At 50.9% G+C, this 21,869-nt stretch overlaps 1 protein-coding gene across 1 annotated transcript; it reads right to left on the reverse strand.

The window, feature by feature from the left end:
* Positions 1–8,509: 8,509 nt before the first annotated feature.
* KLK13 (kallikrein related peptidase 13) lies at positions 8,510–19,340 on the reverse strand. The gene is made up of 6 exons (XM_008154307.3): positions 19,241–19,340; positions 18,674–18,733; positions 13,814–14,003; positions 13,266–13,534; positions 10,978–11,114; positions 8,510–8,719 (listed from the first exon to the last, which is right to left on the reverse strand). The coding sequence occupies exons 2-6, from the start codon at positions 18,723–18,725 to the stop codon at positions 8,531–8,533; spliced, it is 837 nt and encodes a 278-aa protein (XP_008152529.2). The 5' UTR covers positions 18,726–18,733; positions 19,241–19,340; the 3' UTR covers positions 8,510–8,530.
* Between the last annotated feature and the right edge of the window lie 2,529 nt (positions 19,341–21,869).

A 21,869-nucleotide genomic window follows, 5' to 3' on the forward strand; every position in this document is an offset into this window, starting at 1 on the left:
GCCCCAGTGCTAAGCCTGCATATACCTGACAGTTTCACCTGTTGTTGTGTTGCAAATCGGCGAGCTGGACAAGACGCCTTAATGAGCCAATTAGGTAGGAGTCATCTTTATTGCCCGCAGGTTCAGAGCAGATTACCTCTGTCAAATTCTGAACAAACACAGGAGGGAGCATTCTCTTTTTATATCGTTTCAGGTCCTTGTGTAAGTTGTTTTTACAGACAATTTGTAACCTTGAGTACATATCATATCTAACCAACACCTGCCATATCTATACAGACAATTTTGTAACCTTGAGTACATAGCTATATAGACACCTGTAACCTTGGATGAACAAACACGTGGCATGAGAATGTGGGAATTATTATCAGTATCAGTGAATCAGCCCATTTAGATGGCTAGCTGGCAAGGTCTGACAGTTAAGTTTATCTTTCCTATGATTCAAGCTAAAAACAAAGTTATTTTACAGTCTAAAAATAACAGAGTTGACCTACAGAAGGAGAGGCTAAGAATAACAGAGTAGTTCAAACATCGGTTTTTCCAAAGGAGGAACTACTACGCTTCACTGCCACCTGTCACTGGGGCAGGTTGGGTCTCAGGCCTCTCCCCAGCTCCAGGCCTGTGCCTCCAACAGCTTCCTGAATGACCCCGACCAAGCTCACCATCTGTCCCCATCGACCTGCGAGCCAGACATCTATCGGCTGCCTCCAGCACGCCCCCTACGGGGGATGGAGCCCACAACTCAGGCATGTGCCCTGCCCAGGAATCAAACCCGCAACCTTTCATTGCACAGGGCGATGCCCAGCCAATGGAGCCACACCGGCCCTGGCTCTGAATTCGTTCCTAACCAGAACTCGGGTAGCAAGGCCCAGTCTGACTCCCACAGTCTAACCCCGGGTAGTGTTTCACCACCAACAGGTCTGAGACGTGTTGCCAGCCCCCGTTCTGTCTGGGCGGTGTCCCCACCATCCACGCCATCCCCTGGTTCAGACCCTCAGGAGACCGATCTTATCCAGGGCCAAGTTTCCTTTACTTCTTTCTTTAAAGAAAAAAAAAATTTTTATTGATTTCAGAGAGGAAGGGAGAAGGAGAGATAGACAGAAGCATCAATGATGAGGGAGAACCATTGATCGGCTGCCTCCTGCACGCCCCCTACTGGGGATCGAGCCCACAACCTGGGCATGTGCCCTTGACCGGAATTGAATCCAGGACCCTTCAGTCCACAGGCCGATGCTCTATCCACTGAGCCAAACCAGCTGGGGCCAAGTTTCCTTTATTTCTGCTGAGACATCCAGTCAGCTCCCAGGACTGCCTCAACTACCCGCTTGCTCCCTGTCCCTGAAATCTGTCTCCTGAGCTCCCGGAGTTCCAGTCCCTTTTGTTTCCAAAAAGCCTGACAGGGGTCTCCTGCCTCCTCAACCCTCCCACAACCTGTCGGCTTCTTGCATCTTATCATTGAACTTGTTAGAATCAAAGCTTGGGTTTAAAGCTCATGGGCCCCTCTGACATTATCCATATATGAGAGGCCCAGTGCATGGATCCATGCACTGGTGGGGTCCCTTGGCCTGGCCTGTGCCCTCTCTCAATCTTGCACCCCTCAGGGGATGTTGGACTGCCGGTTTCAGCCTGATCCCTGCAGGCCAGCCTGACGGACCCCACTGGTGCAGGAATCCATGCACCAGGCCTCTAGTATGCATATCAGATCTTTGGTTAATTTCTTCCCACCCTACCCCCTCCCGCCTTCCCTCTGAGATTCATCAGTCTGTTCCATGTTTCCATGCCTGTGTGTTGAGCATCTGCCCCCTGGTAGTCAGTGGGCATCATAGCTACTGGTCGAACGGTTGCTTGGGCTTTTATATATATAGATATAAAAGACTAATCATCATGACCGGTCGCTATGACGCACACTGACCACCAGGGGGCAGATGCTCAATGCAGGAGCTTCCCCCTGGTGGTCAGTGTGCTCGCACAGCCAACCTCCCATGGCGGGCCAACCTCCCACGGTCCCTCTCCCCAGCCAGCCAGCCCCAATTGGCCCCGATCAGCCCCTATCGCTGGCCAGGTGGAGGAACCCCACCCATGCGTGAATTCGTGCACCAAGCCTCTAGTAATTTATAATAAGGAATATATGTTTGGTGTTCATTCCCAATTCTGGCACAGAGCCCCTAAAACCCTTTGCAGGCATGTCAAACTGGCATGCAGCCCACAGCGGATATTTTTGGGGCCCAGCCAATACAACGGTAGGTAAGAAACATTCTAATAAAAATTTCGTAACTTAATTTTTACAATATCCTGTTATACATAATTATTAATAACAAACTACAGCATTTGCTAATGACTGATGACTATAATCGTGTTGCATTCATTTCCCTTACGAGCCTTACGTGCAGGCGCACCATTTCTCTCCACTAACACCAGCAGCGAATATTCTAGTAGCCGGTTGCCACGTCATTAGTCTTGGACTGACTTGATTGGTGTGCGCAACAGGAAATATTTCGATTTCGGAGAACAAGAAAAATAGGCTTATTTGCGTGACGCTTATTAATCTGTGCAGTTATTCAGTGTCTGGCAAGTTCATGTTCAAGAAGAAATATTAACTTTTGTTAAAATGTTCTATTATTTTATGTTAACGATGACTCATTTATTTCAGCCCTTTGTATTCAGCATATCTCTATTGAAATAAACCTATGTGTCTATGAAAATGGAAGCTTTTGTGTGTTTTTTTGCAGCCCCACAGACACTTACACTTTATTTGGCCCGTGTTAGCCTCTGAGTCTGACATGCTTGCCTAAGCATTTCCTAAGTGAAGAGACCATAAAGGTATCTCTTGTCAGGTGGATGGGGCGACTTTGGGAAAGCACCTGAGGGTGGGGGCTGGATGCCAGGGGAGCCAACCATGTGATGAGAGGGTTGGAACTGCCAGGGAAGTGATGGGGCTGGAGGTTGAACCAATCACCGAGGGCCAAGGACTCAATCCATCACGCTCATGCTGTGGAGGTTCCATAACACCTGGGAGGAGAGGCTGGGAGAGCCTCTGGGATGGTGATCACGTGGGGATTTGGGGAGGAGAGCGTCCCCCACGCCTGGCCCCCTGCAGCTCTTCCATCTGGCTGCTCCTGAGTCATATTCCTTTACAACAAAGCGGTGATCCCGTCAGTCAAACTGTGTCAGCTGCTCTGGGTCCTGTGAGCTGCTCTGGCCAGTGAACGGAACCCGAGGAGGGGGTCCTTGGACGCTCAGATCTGCAGGTGGTGGTCAGAAGTGCAGGCAACAACCTGGACTTTTGATTGGCATCTGAGGTGGGGCGGAGGGGGGGGGGGCCGTCTTGTAGGACTGAGCCTTCCACCTGTGGGATCCCACTGTCTCCTGGAGGCAGTGTCAGACTTGAGTTTCGATGGTAGGACACCCACCTGGTGCCCGAGAATTGCTTGGTCATGTTGGGGAATCCCGTCTCGCACCCAGGAGCCCAGTGACCCCCATGGGGGGAAGAACAGGAATGTGTCTCCATTGACCTGGATGGATTCAACTCACTGATGAAGTGTCTTTAGTCTAGGGCTGTGGTTGGCAAACTGTGGCTCGAGAGCCACGTGCGGCTCTTTGGCCCCTTGAGTGTGGCTCTTCCACAAAATACCACGGCCTGGGCGAGTCTATTTTGAAGAAGTGGCGTTAGAAAAAGTTTAAGTTTAAAAAATTTGGCTCTCAAAAGAAATTTCAATCGTTGTACTGTTGATATGTGGCTCTGTTGGCTAATGAGTTTCCCGGCCATTGGTCTAGGGGTACACTTCTGAAAATGGGGGGGCTGACGTCTCCCCAGTGGGGGCCTGGGGAGCGTGAAAAGGGCCTTCGTGCTGGGCTAGTCAGTGTCTGCAAGTGTTGCCATCCCTCGGACACCCCTCCCTCCTTGCTGTTCAGTCTCTTCCCCAGGCTGTCCACCAGCTTCCCAAATCCTCTCCGCCCAAGTCTCCATGGTGATGAAAATGTCCCCGGGCAGAAACTGGAAAAGATCCCTTGATTTCGAAATCCTGGGAGAGGGAGGGGAAGGAAAAGCTGAGAAGCCTGGAAGCCTGGCCACCTGGCTGGCCTTCCTGATGTAAAGGTGTGGGCAGTCTCCAGCTCAGGTGTGTCATTTTCTGTTCCACAGGACGGATCTGGGTGGCCACCTCTCTCCGCCCCACCCCACCCCGGCCCCATCTCTCCTCTCTCTCTCTTCCCTCTTTCTCTCCTCTCTCTCCCTCTCTCTCTCTCTCTCTCTCTCTCATCTCTCTCATTCTCTCTCTCTCTCTTCTCTTTCTCTCTCTCTCTCTCTCTCTCTCTCTCTCTCTCTCCTCTTTCTCTTCTCTCTCTCTCTCTCCTCTTTCTCTCTCTCTCTCTCTCTCTCTCTCTCTCTCTCTCTCACACACACACACACACACACACACACACACACACACACACACATCCCTGGCTGTCACCCAGGTGGCTGGCTCTGGCCCTGGCAGCCTTGGAGACATGGCATCATAACAATTATATCAACAGGAGCCACCGTGCTAAGGACACCTGCCACTTAGCGAGCACTCGCTCGGTACCCGGTGTTCTTCCCAGCGCTGCTCACCCCGTGGGCCTCCCCAAGAGCCTCTGAGGCACGTGCTGTTTAAGAGTGTTAGTGACTCTCTTTGGCTGGTTCTTCGTCCTCGAATGGGGAGAGGTGAACTGGTGATCCGTGCAAGGGCCTTCCGTTCTCCCTCATTTTACTCCCGTGTATCCCCATTCCCTCCTGCTGTTTTTAAAAATGGATTGAGAGAGGGGGAGGGAGAAACGGGACTTGCTGTCCCACGTAGGCATTCCCTGTTTGACTCTGGTATGTGCCCCGACCGGGGCGGCAAACCCCCCACCTTGGCGCATTGGGACCAACCACCTGCACGACCCGGCCAGGACTGCTATTCTCTTTATCGCTGTGTATCTTCTGCCTTTATCTCCATTGTGTATCCTTTGCTATTTTTACTGTTGTGTATCTTTGCTACTGTTTTTATTATCGTCTCCTTTGTGATTATCTGTGTTGTTGTATATCCTTGTCATTGTCTCTGTTACTGTGTCTCTTTTGTTATTGCGTTTATTAGCTTTAAAAAAAAAATTAAGATGAGCCCTGAGACTGAGGTTGAGGGAAGTAATCTCTATATTTTCTGCTAAAAACAAACAAACAAGCAAAAAAACCAAACACAAAAAAACAGTTGCTCAGTTGGTTAGAGCATCCTCCTGACCCGCCAAGATTGAGGGTTTGATCCCAGATCAGGGCACAGACAAGCATCAACCAATGAAGAAATAAATAAGTGGAACAATGAATGTTTCTCTCTGTAAAGTCAAGATTTTTTTGTTTCTTTTTTTGTAAAATCAATTTTTAAAATAAACATTTCAAAACAAAACAAAACAAAACAAAAACACCTACCATTAAAAAAAATTAATGGCTGGCGTGGCTCAGTGTTTGAGCGTCAGCCTAGGAACCAGGAGGTCACAGGTCCATTCCCAGCCAGGGCACATGCCTGGGTTGTGGGCTCGATCTCCAGTGGGGGGGCGTACAGGAGGCAGCTGATCAATGATTCTCTCTCATCACTGATGATGTTTCTATCTCTCTCTCCCTCTCCCTTCCTCTCTGAAACCAATAAAAATATATTTTTTAAAATTTAAGATGAAACTCTCACATAAAAAGAACCATTCCAGGTGAACAGTTCATTGGCATTTACTTTCTCAATGGAGACTTTATTAGTATACTAGAGGCCCAATGCATGAAGATTCATGCAAGAATGGGCCTTCCTTCCTCTGGCTGCCGGCTCCGCCTTCACTCCTGCTGGAGCTGCCTTTCCGCCTTCCCACACTGCCCAGAGGCCCAGAGCGGCTGGGGCGGTGCCAAACACCTGTGTCCCGGCCCGCCCCCGGCCGCTTGGCACTTGCATATGCAAATAAACCCACCATCTTTGTTGGGTTAATTTGCATACTCACTCCTGATTGGCTGGTGGGCGTCGTGAAGGTATGGTCAATTTGCATCTTGCTTTTATTAGTGTAGATGTTATAACAACTTGCATATTGTTTGATGTGCAGCATTTCCTTCCCAGACCACCCTATTTAAAACAGCAGCTCCAGCCCTAGCTGGTTTGGCTCAGTGGATCGAGTGTTGGCCTTCGGACTGAAGGGTTCTGGGTTCAATTTTGGTTGCTGGCTCAATCCCCAGTGTGGGGCATGCAGGAGGCAGCCGACCAATGATTCTCTCGCATCATTGATGTTTCTATCTCTTCCTTCCTCTCTGAAATCAATAATATATATAGCCCTAACTGGTTTGGCTCAGTGGATAGAGCGTTGGCCTAAGGACTGAAGGGCCCCAGGTTCGATTCCGGTCAAGGGCACATCCCCAGTATGTGCAGGAGGCAGCTGATCAATGTTTCTGACTCTCTCTCTCTCCTTTCCTCTCTGTAAAAAAATCAATAAAATATATTTAAAAATAAATATATATATATAGAGAGAGAGAATAGCAGCTCCATGCACTCCATCATAACTTTCTATCCTTCCACCCTGCTTTTTTTTTTAAATTATTTTTTTAATCAGAGAGAAAGGGAGAGGGAGAGATAGAAACATCAATGATGAATCATTGATCAGCTGCCTCCTGCATGCCCCCGCCACTGGGGATTGAGCCCACAACCTGGGCATGTGCCCTTGACCAGAATCAAACCCGGGACCTTTCAGTCCGCAGGCTTATACTCTATCCACTGAGCCAAACTGGCAAGGGCCAACCCTGCTTTTTTTTTTTCTTTCTTGCCACCTGACCATCTATTTCTTAATTCACCTTCTTTATCATGCATCTCCCCACAAAAAAATATAAGCTCTACAACAGCAGAGGTTTCTGTTTAATTCACCCGTGTCTACAAACGCGCCTGGCTTAGGATAGGCATCGACATGTAAACAAACAAAACTGTATTTGCCGACACCCAGTGCCAGCACTGAATAAACGTGTGCTGAGAGAAATAGATGCAACACCTTTCGGACACTCGGCAAAGGGGTTGCTGTTGCCACCCAAGGTTACATTTTCTAGGGAATCGTGCCAATAATGGCGGGGAGTCCTCAGTAGTTATCCTCAAAACAGCGCTCTGAGGGAAAAGGAGGAGGGAGCCCTGTTTCACAGGTGAGAAGAGGCGGGGAGCTTCAGGACTTGTTCAAAGCAGGGACTCCAGTGGCCCGAGCGTTCAACCATTGTGCGCTGGGGTCATGGGCAAAGATGTGTCCACAGCTGGGGGCATTCAACGAGGGTGTCCCTGGAGGAGACAGGTGGATAGGATCTGTGATGGACAGTAGGGTCCGGGCATGGAGACCCCTGCCCTGGGGATACTGAACCCCGTCACTCTAGATTCTAGCATGGGCTCGGGGATTGAGAGAGGGGATATTGCCAGGGGGTCAGATATTGACAGAATGTGGGAGGTAGGCAGGGATGGGGCACTTGGGAGGTCAGGAACCACGTGAGAACGAGTCATTAGGAGGGTCCAGTGTTGGCTGTGATGTCATTCAGAAGGGCATCGCCCCGAAGATGGTGGGCACAAGAGAATGTTTTCGGAATGAAATGTCATGGGAGTCTAGAACCTTCTTGAGCACAAAACATAGAAGGATCTATTGGCAAGGAAAAGACTTTGTATGCATATATGCATAACCCATGGACACGGACAATAGGGTGGTGAAGGCCTGGGGTGGGAGGTGGGGGTGGTCGGGAGGGGGTCAATGGGGGAAAAAGGGGGACCTATGTAATAGTTTCAACAATAAAGAATTATTTTTTAAAGAAACACAGAAAAATCCTATATAATAAAAGGCTAATATGCAAATCAACCGAATGGCAGAATGACCGGTCGCTATGATGCACACTGACCACCAGGGGGCAGATGCTCAATGCAGGAGCTGCCCCCTGGTGGTCAGTGCACTCCCACAGGCGGAGCGCCGCTCAGCCAGAAGCCGGGCTCCCGGCTGGTGAGTGCATCGGCGGTGGCAGGAGCCTCTCCCACCTCCGTGGAAGTCGGACATCCCCTGAGGGCTCCCGGACTGCAATAGGGCACAGGCCAGGCTGAGGGAGCCCGCCCCGAGTGCACAAATTTCGTGCACCAGGCCTCTAGTATAAAATAAAATATTGGCAATGAGTAAGTACCTGGAGGGGTATGGGATATTTCCAAGAATGGTGCATTCATGGGACATGGACTACTGCTGAGATGGGCTGGAGGTACCTAAGGGTCCCACAGACAGAACATTTAGATGGTGATCTGGGTTGATGCTAAAACAGTTGGGAGACCCAGAACGTATCCGGGTTGGGACTCTCGGGGGACTGGGGTGTTTCAGGGATACAACGTCTGGTAGACCGCGATGCCGACAGGGACTGAGTGCTTTTGAAACACGGAATGTCATCTGGGGTGTGACATTCTGGGAACACGGATCGCTGGTTCAAGTGGAACGCTCTGGCAGGGGCGGTGGGGAGGGGGCTGAGCAAGGAGCGCTCCAAGGGAGTGAGGAGGTGGGTCAGCCAACCCGACTTTTATTGTGGGCCCTTCGTCCACTTCTGCTCTCGAGGTCTCTGTTCTCGGATTGTCTCTTGGATCCACGAAATGTATTGAGAGACGCGGGTGTAGACGCCAGGCCGGTTGGGCTGCCCGCAGGGGAAGTCTCCCCAGGAGATGATACCGTGGAGCTTTCCGTTGCAGACCAGGGGGCCTCCCGAGTCGCCCTGAGTGGGGGAGACAGAAAGGTGGAGGGGTCCTTGCTGGGGCCAGACAAAGGCAGAGAGGGGGCCTTGTGGGGCGAGAGTGAAAGGTGAAGCGAGACAGACATGGAGGCAGAGGACTATGGAGAGACAGTGAGCAACAGAGACAGGGAGGAACAGATTAAAAGACAAACTCAAAAACAAAATGAAACAGAACCCAAAACAAACAAAGATAAACTCAGAGGGACAGAGAATGAGAGACAAGTCCCCCCGTCTCGGTGAGAGAGACACTGAGACGGGGGAGACTTCGGTGTGTCTCTGTTTTTTTTTGTTTTATTCCCATCTCATGAAAATGGTGAAAGCTTACCCCACACACACGTTCTTCTTTCCCTGCCATCGAATCCCACGTTGCACCCCCTGCCCCTCAAACCTGCTCCTGCTTTACGGTGTCTTCACACCATCTTACTATTGAGCTAACCCAGCCACATCTGGGTTGGTTTGTGCACACATGTGCTTCTTCTCCACCACCTGCCCCGCCCCCCCGCCCCCCCCCCCAGGTCCAGGACACATATTATTACTATCGATAAGGCTTTCGCCATTCATTCATTATCACACCTTTTCCCACGGAACCAAACCTCCACTTAAGAAGCCTCCTCTAGCCCGGCTGGCGTGGTTCAGTGGTTAAGCATCGACCTATGAACCAGGGGGGATGGGGTTCGATGCCCGGTCGGGGCCCATGCCCCAGGTTGTGGGCTCAGTCCCCAGTGAGGGGCCTGCAGGAGGCAGCCAATCAATGACTCTTTCTCATCATTGATGTTTCTATCTCTCTCTCCCTTTCCATTCCTCTCTGAAATCAATAATATATATAAATAATAATAAAAGTTTAATATGCTAATTAGACCAGAAGTCCTTCCGGACAACCTATTGGATGAAGCCGGGGCTGCAAGGGAAGCCCAGGTCCCGGGTGCCAGAGGGAAGCTGGTGCCGGCAGCCAGGGGAAGGAAGGCCTACTCTTGCATATATTTTGTGCATCAGGTCTCTAGTCCTCCTATCTAATAAAAGGGTAATATGCAAATTAACCATCACTCCGTCACAAAGATGGCAGTGCCCAGTCCTCTCAGCCCCGCCAGAGTCCCCCAGTCCTGGGGGAGTGGCTGCTGAGAGCGGGCAGTGTGAGTGGCCTGGCGGAATGCTTGCTTCGTCACCGCGGCGACGAGGCAAGCGTTCCGCGCCTGGCCGTGGATGGGCCTCTGGGCCATGGAGAGCCTCTGGGCAGTGGGCGCGGAGCGGCCAGGCCCCGCAGAAAGCTAGTGGTGCATGGATTTGTGCACAGGGCTACTAGTATATATATATATAAAAGAAGCCTCCTCTATTGTACCTAACTGTCATTTTGCCCATGTAGTATCCATTTTACCTTATTTTGGTAACAACTTTCTGATTTTTTTTTCATGTGGGGAATGCCCCCCTCCCCCTTGTCCCTGCCCTTCCCAGCCCCCACCATGAGTCATGTGACCCTGACTTGGTCCATCAGAGAACCCCACAGCTCGGCCCAGAGTGAAGGTTCTGGGACACATGACTTCAGTCAGCCTCATGAGCGAGGTGCTCAAGATGTTCATGTGAGCCGAAACCGGTTTGGCTCAGTGGATAGAGCGTCGGCCTGCGGACGGAAAGGTCCCAGGTTCGATTCCGGTCAAGGGCATGTACCTTGGTTGCGGGCACATCCCCGGTAGGGGGTGTGCAGGAGGCAGCTGGTCAATGTATCTCTCTCATCGATGTTTCTAGCTCTCTATCCCTCTCCCTTCCTCTCTGTAAAAAAATCAATAAAATATATAAATAAAATAAAAAGATGTTCCCATGAGTCTTACCTCTATTACGCGTGCACCTGGATCCATCCGTGCCTGAACCAGGGACCTCAGGGCTTTCCAGCTTTAAAAGCCAGCGTTTGCTTACGGCAGTTTGAGTTGGGTTTGTTTGTTGGTTTTTTTGGGTTTTTTTTTTTTTTGGTCAATTGCAACCAAAAGAATCCTAACTTTTATGCATGTCAACATCAGGATCTGGCAGCCACTGTCAGTCACAGCTGGGGCTTAAGATGAAGTCTATTTGCCATCCATGGGTACTCCCTTTTGCCTTAACCTTCTACTCGAGGGGACATCTCACCTTACAAAGACTAGTTCCCCAAAGGCTAGAAGCAAATCCTTTCCCTGCAGCTTCTGTCCCCACCTCCATTCTGGCTTCCATCCTGGCCCATGGCAGCCCCCCACCCCAGCCCCACGCTGCCTCACCTCACAGGAGTCCTTGCCGCCCTCGCGTGAGCCGGCACACACCATGTTGCGAGTGATCCTCCCCGGGTAGGCTTGCCGACACTCCTCATCTGAGCGTAGCTGGATGTTGGCACACTGTAAGGTTTGTGGGAAGCTCACTGGGGAGGAGAGAGAGAAGGCCTGGGGATAGCTGTCTTGGACAGGCTATGAGGCGGGAGTTCAATAGGACAGTTGGCAGAAAAGAGAGATGGGAAGAGGGAGACGGGGGAGAAAGTGATGGAAGAGACAGAAACATGGAGAGAAATGGGGGCGGGGGAGAGGTAACGGGAAAGGAAAGTGGAGGGAGAGATGGTCAGGGAACTGAGTATGAAGAGACACAGATGGAGAGGAGAAGAGAGAACGGAGGCATGAAGACAGAGAGAGTGGGGAGAGCTAGGAAGACAGAGAAGGTGAGAGGGAATGGGTGATGGGGAAACCACAGGAGAGGTGGCAAGAATTACAGGAGAGTAGGGAAGGGGTGGGAGAGAGATGGGGGATGCTGGGCCGAAAGACACAGCATTGAAGCTGGGAGAGGGCGGGATGGCTCAGGGCTCTGCCGCTGTAGATCAACTTTATATTCACACATTTTATATATATATACTGAGTGGCCAGATCATTATGATCTCTGAACGCATAATAATCTGGCCACTCAGTGTATATCCTATATAATAAAAGGCTAATATGCAAATTGCCCCCTTGACCAGGAGTTCGACCAGCAGGCAGGCCGGCCAACCACCCGTGTCCTCTCCCCCTGGCCAGGCTGGCCGGACTCCACCCATGCACGAATTCATGCACCGGGCCTCTAATGATATATATGTATATATACATACATACACACACACACACACACACACACACACAACATTTATACACAAAGGATAAAGCTGTTTACATTTTATTATATTTAATTACTATATACCTACCATAATATACAATTTATATACAAGTATGTTTAAATAAATGCATACATATAAAATTATAATTTAGAAAAATCTAATTTTTATAATTTGCATATTTATATACAGATGTATGATGTATATTTTAATTTTTAAAATGTTTTGTTTTTTTAGAGAGAGGAAGGGAGAGGGAGAGATAGAAACATCGATGAGGAAAACATCAACATTGATCAGCTGCCTCCTGCATGCTCCCTACTGGGGATCGAGCCCGAAACCCCCGGCATGTGCCCTGACTGGGAATCGTACCAGCAACCTCTTGGTACATGAGCTGACGCACAACCGCTGAGCCACACCAGCCAGGCATATAATGTAGATGTCTATGAATATGCACATAATATGTACAATATATGAAATTGTATATATTTGTGAATTTGTACAAAGACATGTAACTGTTTAGTATATGACTTATAACAGTATATAACTCGCCGAAACTGGTTTGGCTCAGTGGATAGAGCGTCGGCCTGCGGACTAAAAGGTCCCAGGTTCGATTCCGGTCAAGGGCATGTACCTTGGTTGCGGGCACGTCCCCAGTAGGGGTTGTGCAAGAGACAGCTGATCGATGTTTCTCTATCATCGATGTTTCTAACTCTCTATCCCTCTCTCTTCCTCTCTGTAAAAAATCAATAAAATATATTAAAAAAAACAGTATATAACTTTATAAATTTATATAAAGGATATCTATAACATAACTTTATATATTTATAAATTTATATTTATGTAAAAGATATATATAACTTTATACATTATGTCAGTGGTCGGCAAACTCACCAGTCAACAGAGCCAAATATCAATAGTACAACGATTGAAATTTCTTTTGAGAGTCAAATTTTTTAAACTTCAACTTCTTCTAATGCCACTTCTTCAAAATAGACTCGCCCAGGCCGTGGTATTTTGTGGAAGAGCCACACTCAAGGGGCCAAAGAGCCGCATGTGGCTCGCGAGCCGCAGTCTGCCGACCACGGCATTATGTTATATGTAATATACATATGTAACTATATATTCTTCTTGTTTCTTTAGAACTATATATTTTTTAATTTTCATTTTTATATAAAAAGGAATCTCGCTGTAGCCAGGTAGCTCCGTTGGTCAGAGCATCCTTCTGATTCGCCAAGATTGTAGGTTCGAGCTCCAGTCAGGACACATACAAGAATGCATCAACAAATGAGACAACAAAATCAATGTTTCTCTCTCTCCCTTCTTTCTCTCTAAAAATCAACAAATTAAAAAAAATAATAATAATCCTCCTCCAACCTACTCTCCCGCCTCTGCCCCGTCCCCCGGCCACCCTGTGAGACCAGCTGTGTGGGTACATACCCCGGGGGCTGATGGTGGTGCCCCAGCCAGACACGCGGCAGCAGGTGCCAGCCGGGAGGCAGTCGCTGTGGGAGAGAGGCAGGACGCGGATGTGGCTCGAGAGACGGACAGGCGACTGCAGCTCCAGCAGCATGATGTCGTGGTCGTGGTTCAGGTGAGTGGGGCTGCTCTGGTACCGAGGGTGGGGAATGGAGCGGGCGACGTCCCGCACCTGCTCGCCAGCCTCCGCGTGCCCCAGGGCGTGCTTGCCCAGGGAGACTCTGTATCCGCTGTGGGTGCAGCAACAGGGTGGTGAGAGGAGAAGATGGGCCCCTCCCTACCCCCTCCCAGCTCCATCACACCTTCCCCATCTCCTTCCACATCAACTCCAATCCCATCCAAATCCTCTGCTTCAAGGCCATTCCCATCCCCAACCCCCTAACTCCACCCAAACCTCATTCTCACCCGTTCACCTCCAAACCGGAAAGAACTCCAACCTCATCCTCAAAGGCAAACTCCACCCAGTCCCATTACCATCCCTCCCCCATCCTCCCCCGGCCCCCACGTACTCCTTCAGACAGTGCGCTGCAGTCAGGACCCATCGGGGGTGGACGAGGACTGCCCCGCAGAGCAGCCGCCCCTCAACCAGCAGGGCCGCCTGCCAGGGCTGAGAGTGGGGAGGGCAGGTGTAGCCACCTGGGAGAAACCCATTGGTCCCATTGGTGCTGTTGATAATCTTGGGATACTCCTGAGAGAGGCCTGGAAAAGGAGAGTAAATGTTAGAGGACGGGGGTTCAGGTAGAGGAGGCCTGGAGGTGTAGTTCTTGAGTTTGGGGAGAGGGTCGGCATTTGCTCTTGGTGACCAGGAACTGATGATTCATCTCTTGGGCTCTGGGAGTTGCCATTTTCGATGGAGCAGAGATGAGTCAGGACAAAGAGATGACAACGTCCTTTTCCACAGAAGTGTCATCTCCTCCGGGGGGGGGGGGGGGGGGGGGAGGGGGAGGGGAAGGGAAGGAAGGAAGAGTTCACTGAATAAAGATGTTTCTGATAAGCTTTCTCCCCACATGCATTTTCTCTCTCATTCCACCATGGGGATGGATTTCAAGAGGTAGAAGTGAGATGGACCTCCACAACCTAGGCAGCATCCATCCCTCCCTCTCTCCCTCCCTCCTTCCCTCCCTCCCTCCATCCATTCCATCCTTCCATCCTTTCATCCACCCATCCATCCATCCGTCCATCCATCCTTCCCTTCATCTATCCACCCATCTGTCCATCCATCCATCCCTTCAACCATCCATCCATCCATCTGTCTATCCATCCATCCGTCCATCCATCCATCCCTTCATCTATCCACCCATATGTCCATCCATCCATCCAGTGTCCATCCATCTGTCCATCCACTCATCCATTCCTTCATCCATCCACTCATCTGTCCATCCATTCATTTGTCCATCTGTCCATCCATCCATCCCTTCATCTATCCACCCATATGTCCATCCAAGCATCTGTCCATCCATCCATCCATTGTCCATCCATGTGTCCATCCACTTATCCATCCATCCATCCATCCATTCCTTCATCCATCCACTCATCTGTCCATCCACTTATCCATCCATCCATTCCTTCATCCATCCACTCATCTGTCCATCCATGCATCTATCCTTTTAACACCTTATTTGCTAGGTTCCTCTATGGCTTCAAAGACCATCCATAGGCTAACTACTCCCCAGTTCAAAGTTTGCAGGATTCTGAATCATCTGACCTTCGTTAATCTCTTCGACCCCATCCCTCACCTCTCTCCTCTTCACTCACTCTGTTCCAGTTTCGTAGATCTGTTCTCAAACCGACCAGGGCCTTGGCACTTGCTGCTTCCTCTTTCTCGTCAGTTCTTTCTCCAGGCCTGCACTGTTCAATATGGTAGCACTAGCTGGCGTGGCTATTTAAATTTAGACTCATCAAAACGAAACTTAAAAATTCAGTTCTTGCCCTGGCCCGTGTGGCTCAGTGGGGAAGTGTCGGCCCTGCACCAAGGGTGGCAGGTTCAATTCCCATCAAAGGCACACACCTGGGTTGCAGGTTAATCCCAGGCCCTGGTTGGGGCATGTACGGGAGGCAACCAATCAATGTGTCTCTCTCACATTGATGTCTCTCTCTCTCTCTCTCTCTCTCCCCCCTCCCCTTCCACTCTCCAAAACAATCAATGGAAAAAATATCCTCAAGCGAGGACTAACAAAATAAAAATTCACTTCGTCAGCTACACCAGTCATATTTGAAATGCTCAAAAACTCCAAGTGGCCAGTGGCCACCCTATTGGACCCTGCAGATGGAGGAGGGAGCTGGATCTAGCATCATATCTGACACACCGTAGGTGCTCAGCCAATGTCGTGTGTGCCAGGCACTGTATCTGGCTCTGGACACAGCCGTTGACAATGGAACAAAGAAAGTCCAATTCTGAATGTGCCGCTTTTTGGCTGGGGATCCTGTCACAAGCCACCAGCCTCTGTCTTCTCAGCGATACAGCAGGGAAGGTAACAGGTCCATCTGTCCTGGGGCAGCCGTAGGATTCGGTAAAATCCTACACCTAAGACACACACGGCACTCAGCAGGTGGGCACTATTGCTATTATTCGCTGCAACAGGAGGTCCCCAGCCGTGTGGCCAGCAAGCCCCTTCCCCACCTACATAAGCGGCGGGATTAGCCCAGTGGTTCTCAAAGTTGGGGACAGAAGTCATTGGTGGGCACAAGGCCATTTTAGGTGGGTACAGGGATGAGGCGTAAGTAACATCAAGTTGCATCCTCGGACACTGTGTCACTGTCCGGTTCTCTTCCAATTCCGATCTTTACGTGGATTTTTAGAGAGAGGAAGGGAGCGGGAGAGAGAGAGAAACATCAATCGGCTGCCTCCTGCATGCCCCCTACTGGGGATCAAGCCCACAACGTGGGCATGTGCCCTGACCAGGAATCGAACCCGAGACCTCTCTGTGCATGGGATGATGATCAACAAACTGAGGTGAGCCACGTCGGCCAGGACTGAGCTCACTTTTTAAAACCCAAAGGGATGCCCTGGCTGGTGTGCTCAGTGGTTAGAGCACTGGCCCAAGCACCCACAGAGGCATGGGTTTGATTCCCGGTCCAGGGCAGGTAACTGGATGGCAGGTTCGATCCCCGGCTCCAGTCACTGGGGTGCATGCCATGCAGGAGAGGCAGCCAGTCGACTCATCTATGTTTCTCTCTCTCTCTCTCTCTCTCTCTGTCTCTCCCTCCCTCCCTTCCACTCTCTCAAAAACACCCTCGGGTGAGGACTAACTAACTAACTAATTAACTAACAAAAACAAACGGAGCAGAGCCCTCGGCCTGCAATCTAAAATATATTAGGTTGAACCATCTGCATGTGCTGTTTTGGGGCAGGTGGACAATTTCAGGTGGTCCAACCCAAAAGAACATACCATTTTTGTTTCATTGTGCAAGGTTTACACTGAGTGGCCAGATTACTATGATCTCTGAACGCATAATAATCTGGCCACTCAGTGTATGTCCTATATAATAAAAGGCTAATATACAAATTGTCCCCTCGACCAGCAGGCAGGCCAGCCAACCACCCATGTCCCCTCCCCCTGGCCAGGCTGGCCGGACCCCACCCATGCACGAATTTATGCACCAGGCCTCTAAAATATATATATACTGAGTGGCCAGATTATTATGCATTCCGAGATCATAATAATCTGGCCACTCAGGGTAGTTCTTTTTCTTTTTTTGTTTCTGGCAAAGAATGCGGTTTTCCGTTTAGGACAATGACATCAACTTTACTTTGAACATGTGTTAATTCAAGTTTAAAAAATAATAGATTCTAAGCAGACCATCGGGGCCTAAAATAACGAAGATGGATGCCAGGACGTGGGGGATGGGACGGGGCGGGTACGGATTAGAACCCTGACTCAGGGCGCTGCTGTCTAGGGCTGGCCTCTCCCGTCGGAGGCTTGGGTTTTCCAGCTGTGAAACTGGAGTAATTATAGCTCAGGTCCCTCCTAAGACTGTTGAGGATTCCACAAGCCAATGCACGTGGAGCTCCTAACCCAGGGCGTGGCCCCCAGGAGGGGCTGGGGACGTGGCAGGAGGCCTGGGAGTGTCGCCAAAGGAGACGAGGCACCCCACCTCCGGGCCGAGGCTGGTGCCGGGTGCCGGGTGTCCTTGGCCCTCTCCCTCCATTGGGTCTCAGCTCCAGGGTCTAGTCCTTTGGGGGGAATGGGGGAGGCTTCCAGGTAGGGAGCTGCCATCCCTAGCCTCCTGGCTTGATCCTTTAAAGCCATCCCCTCCTGCAACAATTGCAGCTGATTATTAACTAATTATTTGGGTAATTGTTGGAATGAGGTCTGCAGCCGAACCCCCGGGGCTCTGCGTGCTGAGAGCAGGGACCCTGTCTCTGCCTGCATAGCACCCAGCACACCGCCTGGCATGCAGAGCTGTGTTTTTGTTTTTGTTTTTAAATATTACTGAATTTATTGGGGTGCCATGGGGGGATAAAATGATGTAGGTTTCAGGGTTACAAGGCTACCATACATCATCTGAATGCGAGAATGACGCATGAATGGGGCTTCCAGAGAACTTGCCGGCAAAGGCAGGGAGAGGACTGACTTTGGGTGGAATCGGATAGCTCTGGGGCCACCCCAAGGATGAAAGGAAGAACTGAGAGGTCCTGAGAATGGATAGAGAACACGACTAATAAGGTAATAGTGACGAGGAACCCGCCAACCTCCCACCCCTTCTGTCTGCCGGGCGGTCAGCACAGACGGGCGTTACCTGCAGCAACCCTTTGTGGGCAAAAGTACACTTACAGTTATGAGTACTATGCAAAGCACGGTATTATTATTATTATTATTATTATTAATTATTATTTATTAACGATTGCATTATTCCCCATGCGAACAACGGTAAACCTCCCCCTCTCCACCCCCGATGGCTCAGCAGGCTGTGCCAGGCACCCCCCAGCCTTGGGCTTGGCCCTCTGCGTGGGGCGGAGCTTTCAGGACAAACTGGGACCCATTTCACAGATGGAACAACCTAGGCACAAAGAAGCGGGAATCACCCGCTCAGAGTGGCAGCGTCCGGATTTGAACCCGTGTCTGTGCGACTCCTCTCAGGGAGGCCAGGAGGCCTGGAATGGGGGCGGGGCTGGGGGTGGGCTTTCCAGCGCGGAGTCCGAGAGAAAAGGGGGGGGGGGGGCTGCTGGGGACAGGAGGGAGGCTGACCTCGGCCAGGAAACCGGGTCACTCAGGGATAAGCAGGAAGTGTTCGGGGCTGTCCCCAGGGGACCCTGCCCGGAGTGGGAGGGGGGGCGGAGCTCGCGGCTTCCCCGCCCCCTCCCGCGGCCTGACCCCTCCTACCATTGTCTGCGGTGGCCACCCCGCCTCCACCCCCGCCATTCTTACCGCTTGACGAGGCCGCGGTCAGCAAGGCAATCACACAGGCCAGGGGCCACATGGCAGCGCCTGGGTGGGGGGCAGGGCAGGGCGGGCCGGGCCTGAGAACTTGGAAGGGAGGTGTGAAAGGGCCGGCCGAAATCCCCATCTCTGACCCCTGAACTTCCCAGCTGTAAATCTGCCTGCACTCTTGAGAACCCTGGCCCACCTCCCCCCCAAATTCATCGGGAGCGGGGGGTGGGGGCGTGCACCCCTAGGGCACTGGCTGGCCAGACCTCGACCCAGGTAGCCAGTCCCTCCACCCAGCCCTGCAAGCTGGGCCCTCGGTGCACACTCCAGCCCCTCTTCTCTGGCCCCGGCCTCCCCTCCCAGGGTTGGTTCCCGCACCTGGTCTCACACTCAGCTTATCTCCCTGCGCCTGCAGCTCTCCATCTCTGCAGATTTCTATCTGTAACTGAGCCTCAGGGTCTCCCTCTCCATCTCCCTGACTCAGCTATGCTCCCTCTTTCCCCCTTCCATCCGCCCCCCTCCTCCCCTCCAATGCTCCAGCCCCTGCCCCAGGCGCACGCGACTTACCTGGGCGAGGGGCCCGGGTGGAGAGCTTCTGCAGCCAGCTGCCTCCAACTTCAGCCCCGACCCATGCCTTTTAACCCCTGACGCCCTCCCCCAGCGCCCTCAGCATTTCCCGGTAGCTGGCCTACCCCTCTCCACCCCCGATGGCTCAGCAGGCTGTGCCAGGCACCCCCCAGCCTGGGCTTGGCCCTCTGCTTGGGGCGGAGCTTTCAGGACAAACTGGGGCCCAGATTTGGCTCCTCCCAAGCCCCAGTTGAACCCACAGTGAACTCTGAGGCGGCAGGAGACCCACCTAGGCGGAAGGAGAAAGCCCATGACTTCCTTCCCCAAACCCACCCCAAATCCCCACGTCCCTTCCCGGTAACATAGCTCGCGTTCCAACCTCCGCTCCAGCCCTGCGCATCCTCTCAATGGACATCAGCCCCCAGAAGGCTATTTCCACCCTATTTCCATTTCCCTGCTTACTTCCAACCAGCCCCCAGCCCCTGGCCTATCCCTCAAAACCAGTGCCCTCGACAGCTTTATCTCAAAATTATCTCTAGACATCACAATACAACGCATCTAAATTTTGGTTCTTGGCCTGGACGCTAGCCCCAACTCCATCTCCAGCCCTTTTTCTTCCAAAAAACACAGGGATGCCCAATCGTATTCTACCATCTGCCCTTCCTGCCCCCCCACACCCAACCATCAGGCACAACAAGGGAATTAATTCTTCAGGTGGGTGATTGACAGTCAGCTGTCCTTAAATGAGGATGGGGGCAGGGATTGGGCCCGGGAAAGCAATCTTTTGGATAAATGGCCTTTTGGGAGCAGGGTCAGATGGGGTGAGGGAGTCCATGGGCATGGAGGCGGAGAGGGAAGCGCTCTCTGGGCTGGGGCGAGGGAAGAGGAAGGAGGAAGAGGTTGTTTGGGGAATGAGTGGGAGTCTCCTGGAATTGTGACTGGGTGGGGCTGTGAATTAATCCTAGAGGGTGGAGGAGGCAGGATTAGGGATTAGGGAGGACCCAGGCGGGGCCAGAATTTGGAAGAAAGCCAGGGATGGGGGCCCGATGAAGTCTGGAGAGGGTAGTGGTGTCAGGATAAGGATAAGGGATTGAGCCGGACAGAGTGAGTGTTAACATCAAAACTGGTGTGGCCATATTGGGGAAAGTTTAAATTTGGATATAGGGATCAAACCTAGTGTCAAAAAATATTTTAAAAAAAATTTATTTGTTGATTTTAGAGAGAGAAGGGAAGGAAGACGAGAGAGAGAGAGAGAGAGAGAGAGAGAGAGAGAGAGAGAGAGGAGAGAGAGAGACATTGATTTGCTGTTCCACTTATTCACGTGTGCTCTGACCAGGGGTTGAACCCACAACCTTGGCGTATAGTGACAATCCTCTAACCAACTGAGCTACCTGGCCAGGGCTTAAAATATAATTTAAAAAATATATATATATTTCTTTATTAATTTCAGAGAGGAAGGGAGAGGGAGAGAGAGATAGAAACATCAATGATGAGAGGGAATAATTGATCGGCTGCCTCCTGCACGCCCCCTACTGGGGATCAAGCCCACAACCTGGGCATGTGCCCTTGGCCGGAATCGAACCTGGGACCCTTCAGTCCACAGGCTGACGTTCTATCCATTGAGCCAAACCGGCTCGGGCTAAAATATAAATTTTTTTTAAAAAAAGATCAAACCATGACTCTCCTACATATATAAATTGAACATATATCTAATATTTTATTTTGGCTCATTAATAAGTGATAAAGCTATCAAGATGTTCCAAAGAACCATAGGCAATAAGGAATGCTGAAATGAATTTATAAATAGACATAAGCTGTCTTATTCCACGTGGTGGGGAGAAGGAAATTGCACTTCTACCTGGTAAGACTCATTTGCATGGTTATGGTCAGGAGTGATTTGCATTGCTATCAGCTGTCCATAATTTACAGCCTTGTAAAGCAGCTCAAAGACAGTGAAAGAAGCAGGGACCCCAACAATCAGTTGGCCCATCTAGTTTTCCATTGAAGACACCCATTGCCTTCACAATATTCACGTCTTTCACAATTTTTCCATACACCAGGGAGAAAAGTTTTTGGTCATGTTTAGGATGGGTCTGATGACAGCATTGGGAATGCAAGTGGATTTGGGAAGAAGAATGGACATGTGGTGAAGATGAGGCTGGAGTCGGTTTAGGGCAGTGGTCGGCAAACTGCGGCTCGCGAGCCACATGCGGCTCTTTGGCCCCTTGAGTGTGGCTCTTCCACAAAATACCACGTGCGGGCGCGCACGTACAGTGCGACTGAAACTTCGTGGCCCGTGCGCAGAAGTCGGTTTTCGGCTCCCAAGAGAAATTTCAGTCGTTGTACTGTTGATATTTGGCTCTGTTGACTAATGAGTTTGCCGACCACTGGTTTAGGGGACAGGATTGAGTTGTGGTTGGGAGGTCTCTGGCCATAAGGCTGTTGATGGAGTCCTGTTGGGTTGGGACTGGGGATGGGGCCAGAACTGAAGTTTTGGATGGGGAGGTGTTGAAATGCATTTGAGTTGGTGTTAGGTAGGGATCGCCATGGATAATGAGGACTGAGGTTGAGCATCTGTGTTGAGGTAGGGTTTTGGTGGGGGTGGCCTGGGTCATAGCTGTGAACTCCT

This window comes from Eptesicus fuscus, chromosome 21 (assembly GCF_027574615.1).
Source record: "Eptesicus fuscus isolate TK198812 chromosome 21, DD_ASM_mEF_20220401, whole genome shotgun sequence".
Taxonomy (NCBI): domain Eukaryota; kingdom Metazoa; phylum Chordata; class Mammalia; order Chiroptera; family Vespertilionidae; genus Eptesicus; species Eptesicus fuscus.